The following is a 5,669-nucleotide window of genomic DNA, read 5'->3' on the forward strand; positions in this document are numbered from 1 at the left end:
CCCTTTCCCTATACACTTTTGCCTGTCTCTTATACCAAAAGCCCCCCTTCACTCACACCCAATAAGTCATTGCTTCCTCTGAGCAAACAGCAGTCATCGGGTGAAAATTATGTAAATATTTTGAAAGGGACACAGGCTCAGAAATTCATTTGCGCCGGCTCAGATGTAAAGCTGCCCCTCTGATTATTTTCAATTTATTTGCAAATCAAGACCCTAAAAGAGTAGCAGGAACTCTGGGTATTTAAGGACACACTGGAATTGATGTTTTCCATTTTTAGGATTTAGATGTTCGTGTTATTGAGGGCATTTTCTCGTGCGTTATACCTATAGGCCCTATCTTGTAAAACAAGCTGTTTGAGATGTGAATGGTCTTTCCTTTCTTACCTCGATTTTAAATCTGGTCAACATTGCTAATATTGCCATGGCGCAGATGTCCCCGAGCCTGCACAGCATCCCTGGGGACCGCCAACCCTATTAGAACAAATGTGTTCTGCTATTGTAAATAGGCACGTTTGCTTCGCCCGTCCTATTACAGCCGACGCATGATCAATAGGCTGATAACACAGAAACATCAATGTAAGCGACAGAACAATGAGGGATATCATCGAACATCTATCTTAATATAGCCGGCTACAAGGGCTCTGACAAAGTGAAAAGCTCATGAAAATTCCGCCCCACGAATTCCCATCTCCTATCCAATATGCACAAACACACTCCCAGCTGCCGGGGCTATTATTTTCGTATTTCAATTTGACACCCCAGCCTTTCATGCTAATTCTATTATTCTTGGAAGTTTATGTGATTTCATATCACTAGAAATCGGTAATGTATAATAACCCTTTGGGCTAAAATAAACTGAATCCCTGCAGTAGCCACCGGGAAAATAATTACTTTCATATCAAAACTCTGCAGGAGTCGAGCGGGTCCTTTCGCCTCCGGCTCGTAACCTCATTTCAGTGAGGCTTATAGATGAATAAATTTGTTAAAGCAATACACAAAATACAACATCAGATTTTAGCAGAAAGCGCTACCTATACCCACTATACGGGCTATTTAAGGTCTCACACGGTTTGGATGTATTGTATACAATCGATTTATTTATAAAAACCTTACATATATAAATATTATAATACTTTTTACAGCCTTTGAGGATTTTTGTGTTTTTTATGTATTTTTACAGTTTGTTACACAGGGGGGCTAGTACTACTACCACCACCACCACACACACACGTGCACATATACACGCACGCACGCACGCAGCAAACAAACACACACACAGTTATAACCCATCATCATCAGAAAATAGGCTATATATGTCATCTTTAAAATGAAAGTTTATATTCTAAGACGTGATTGAGCTTTGGGCAAATGAAAGGTGTTGTTGACGCTATCAATATTGTTTCTCACCTATAGGTCTATTATTCCATATCGACATCTTGAGTCTCTGTCTTTGTCTCTGGTGGACAGTTGGTTGTCACAGACTCGGAACTCTCTGGGTAGTCTTTTACAGACTGCTCTTTTTTGTCTAATGGTAGATACTTTGAATCATCATCATCTTGGAAATATGTTGCACTACAACTGGCTGAAGACTGACTACAGTTTCTACTGGAAAAGGTAACATGGCCTGGGCTGTTCTGTGGGGAACTAGTATTTTTCGCGGTAAAGTTGACCTGCACTTTGATTGCTTTCGCGTCGTTGAGATTGTTGGACTCCTTATGGTTTTTATGTCCAGTATTGGCAGATATGCTGCTGTCATTCACTGTGGTTCTTTGTGTGGAGTTGTCAGCATCTGAGTCTGGTGGTGTTGTCTTCAAAGCAGTCTGATGAACAATGAATCCAAGCGGCTGGGTGATAGGATAGAGTAAGAAATGTCCTTTCCCTATCAAAGGCCGCGAAGAAGGTAAGGCAGAAAATCCATCTATGTTCGGTTTGCGCCTTGGTCTGGAGTCGATAGAAGGCTTTCTACGCTGAATGGGTTCAGTTTCTGAAGGTTGGAGACTCTGCTGTTGGCGCACATGCTTGACTGTTGACTGCTGTCGGACGAGTCCAGCTCGGATCCACCAGCATCTTGGTTCAAGTGTCTTTGGTTCTGGAGGGTTTGTGGTGTTTGGTCACAGCTCGATTGAGTTTGGTTTCGGCCTACAGAGTCACAATGTGGATTTTGTTCACTGTCTGTCACTTGTGACACTCCACTGTCACTGTCAGATCCTGGGGTGTGAAATAGGTCCCCTGACAAAAGTTTATTCTGGGACCTCAACAGTCTTCGCTCCTGCTTCCTCTTCTTCTTCTCCATCCTCTCCAGTTCTCGCCTGGCGATCTCCTCCGCGTCCATGGGCTCTCCACTGCATGTTGTTGGGTGGGAGTTGTGAGCTGGTCGCCCTGGACCCTTCTTTGTGTTTTCTTTTTTCCTCCACTTAGCTCTACGATTTTGGAACCATACCTGCATATTAGAGAAACAAATCATGTTACCCATGTTCAAAAAGAAGATGTCCACTTTCTTAAAAAAAAAAATACATAGGCCTAATAATTAATAATTTAGGCTAATATTTGTGTGAACCATTGGAATAATGTTTTGTAGATGGTTCCAAATTACACAAAACCAAAGAGCAATGCCTCTTGCTTGTAGGCCTACAATTGTTTATTATCAGATGCAAATAAGCATATTTATTTTCCAATTCGACTAGGCCTACAATTATTCCGTGTGTTTATGCCTTCTTCGTTATTCAATTAAAAGTTAAATGCTGTCTGTCTGATCTGGAAAATGCTCCATGAAAACAAATATTTCGCTTATGATGGGCCCTTGTGTCCCAATCAAATGCATAATAATAAATGGTTTAATATAGTTACAAATATTCAAAATTCCCCCAACACTTAACTGCCTAAAAATTGCTAAAGTGACATGACAAATATAGGACTAAACCAGCATTTCCCAAACTCGGTCCTCGGGACCCCAGGGGGTCAACGTTTTTTTTTTTTTCTTCCCTAACACCACACAGCTGATTCAAATGGATCAAAGCTTGATGATTAGTTGATTATTTCAGCTGTGTATTGCTAAGACAAAAATATTTTGCATGTCACTTTTGCATTTTTTGGGCATTTTCTCTGTGCATAACACAATATACATATGAGCGTTTGACATCAGAAGTGCAAATGATCACAATAATAAGTCCACGTGCATGGACATTTGACTGATGAGGAGAGATGGGGAAAAGGTGTGTCCTTTATAAAAATGTAGTACTTGAAAATGTATCAATATTCAAGTTCATAAATGTTTGTGTATCCTTGGGTGTTTTATAGGTTTATATAGGAAAGACTGAATGTACATACGTAGATATATTAATTTTGAGTATGTCTGAGTGCAAATAATATAGCCTTGTCGACTGAATCTACACAATTTATATTAATATCAAGTACAGCAAATGAACTGACCATTCCCTGGCTTAGCTATATTTAAAGTATTTCTCCTTGAACCAGAGGTCCTCTTTATACTCGGTTTGCTGCTCGTATCACCCTTGATTTCGAAGACTATATCTCTATAAATATATCGTATAATGTGTTATTTAAATACATATTCACGTTTGATAATGTTTTCCTTTTTAAAATTGTGAAAAGGATTTGCTGTCATTTGCAGTTTTGAAGCAGTTTTGAAGTATGTATATATATTGAGGCATCGTATGTATATACATATATATATATATATAAATATATTGAGGCATCGTACTGAACATACTATAATAGGCCTCTATGTGCCTATATTACACGAGCTCCCTGTGGAGTTGTTGGTCACAGTACAAAACAACAAAGAGACAGGAATTACAGGACAACTATATATCTAAAATAGACCATTGTAATATATTTGTGCAAGAGACATGGGGAATAAATAGGCCTACTTTCCTTTGTTCAAACAGCCTATCAGTGTTTAAGAATCATTAAGCTACACATCATAACAAACCAACAACAGTGAATGCCAAAAAGTGGATATGGTTGATATTTACCTGTACCCTCGATTCTATCAAGTCCAATCTCAGAGCCAGTGCTTCCCTCATGAACACGTCGGGATAGTGACTCTCATTAAAAGCCTTTTCTAATTCTTCCAGTTGCCAGCCAGTGAAATTTGTGCGAGTTCGTCGTCTCTTACAACCAGGGCTATCCTTGTCTGGGTCACACGAATCTAGCATGAGAATACAAAACAAGAGAGTCGCAAAAGTAGCCTGAATGATTTTTGCAAGGATACGTTCTTTCTGTGGTCCTTTATAAAGAAATTAATCAAATATCGTCTAATAAATTGGGCTATTTATGTCCGTTTTCGATGGTAAGAAAATAGTAGTAATTATAGACTATTAATCACACAATATTGATCCTGATAATGATAACAATAACACAGTAAAACATTCTACTAACAATCGAGAAATTGTGATTTTTTTTCCCACCCTGTCACAACATAAGGGGTTTCATGTTTGGAGCTGAGCTCGTATGCTGCTCCCCACTGAAATGAATTGCATAAAGCCTCAATTTGAAAGCAGAAGACTGCTTCTTTGTTTCTTAGGATTTGGGTTCCCTCTTTAACGCTTTATGGAGAGGATATACAGGATATACAGACACTTTCAGTTCTTTGTTTAGTCCTTTGATCTACAGCCAACCTTTTGATTTGTATTGTATTTCGTTTTGCTTACCTGTCAGCTTGTACTGCTGGTTATCTCCATTCATACCACAGCCAGACAAGAGGGGGTTTGAATTAACCACTGAAGCTGTGCAGGAACCATTAAGTAATCCGTCTATTGAAAAAGGAACTGCGGCCGCAGATTGAAGTTGATGACCGGCTAATTCGTAAACATGATGGTGGCTTAGATGGTACGGAAAGCCCACCATCCCGCCGAGAGAGCCTCCGAACTGGGCATGAGGTGGATCCAGTATCCTGCTGTCCATCATCTCATAGGCAAAAGGAAACGACGTCTGGAGGCTGGTGGTGTGAATTTAAAAAGCATGCAGTGAGAGTGGCCAGCGAGGAGGGGACATGATGTGGAGGGAAGGATGAGCTGTACTTTATCAACATGAACCTTCCAATAATTAGCCTAGGCTTTGGGAATTTGAGACCAATGAGAAACGGTAATCGAGTATGACGTCAGAGGCGCGGTCTGGCAAACGCTTTCCATATCGATTGCTAATTAAACCTGACATACACCTCAATAAACAATATCAGAGCTGTCACAACAAGACAGGAGGGCTTTGATAAGAACTACATCACAACTACACGGGGGACCACCAAGAGAGAGTGATCAGATTGAAGCCCAGTAAAAGGTGAAAGAGATGGACTAATTTCGAACGCTCGCTCCACATCTAAAATGACGGAGAGGCTAGTCACAGTTTTTGGTCAACATGTTATGGCGTTTTAAAATTTTACTCTCTCTATTAATCGATGCCGAGTTACAAATACCCTCATTTTACACAAAGACATTTATCATCCAAATGCTGTCAAATTTTATTCGAGACTACAACCAATTCGCGTGCAATATAACGGGATGTTGATGAAAGGGGGCGATCGACTCCTCAGCCTGCTGTCGATAGGTTGATTGAAAAAAGGCAGATGTTAAGTTATTAATTACATCACACACTAATTAATCTTCTGCTAATAAGAGGAACGATATTAGGAAGAAATGTGAACCCTTATT

The 5,669-nt window shown here is 39.8% G+C and overlaps 1 protein-coding gene across 1 annotated transcript; it reads right to left on the reverse strand.

Annotated features, from left to right (window-relative positions):
* Positions 1–1,821: 1,821 nt before the first annotated feature.
* On the reverse strand, positions 1,822–5,316 carry uncx (UNC homeobox). Its single transcript, XM_029624463.2, has 3 exons — positions 4,674–5,316; positions 3,996–4,171; positions 1,822–2,440 (listed from the first exon to the last, which is right to left on the reverse strand). Exons 1-3 carry the CDS (start codon positions 4,927–4,929, stop codon positions 1,919–1,921), a joined length of 954 nt encoding a protein of 317 aa, XP_029480323.2. The 5' UTR covers positions 4,930–5,316; the 3' UTR covers positions 1,822–1,918.
* Positions 5,317–5,669: the final 353 nt, after the last annotated feature.

The sequence above is a fragment of the Oncorhynchus nerka genome, linkage group LG21 (genome assembly GCF_034236695.1).
Source record: "Oncorhynchus nerka isolate Pitt River linkage group LG21, Oner_Uvic_2.0, whole genome shotgun sequence".
NCBI lineage: Eukaryota > Metazoa > Chordata > Actinopteri > Salmoniformes > Salmonidae > Oncorhynchus > Oncorhynchus nerka.

Bases quoted from the DNA above. Each gene is read 5' to 3' on its own strand.
- uncx (XM_029624463.2), bottom strand. From the start codon at position 4,929: ATGATGGACAGCAGGATACTGGATCCACCTCATGCCCAGTTCGGAGGC. The intron at 4,172-4,673 runs GTAAGCAAAACG...TTCTCATGCTAG, and splicing joins CCAGCAGTACAAGCTGACAG to ATTCGTGTGACCCAGACAAG. The intron at 2,441-3,995 runs GTAAATATCAAC...TCTAATATGCAG, and splicing joins TGATAGAATCGAGGGTACAG to GTATGGTTCCAAAATCGTAG.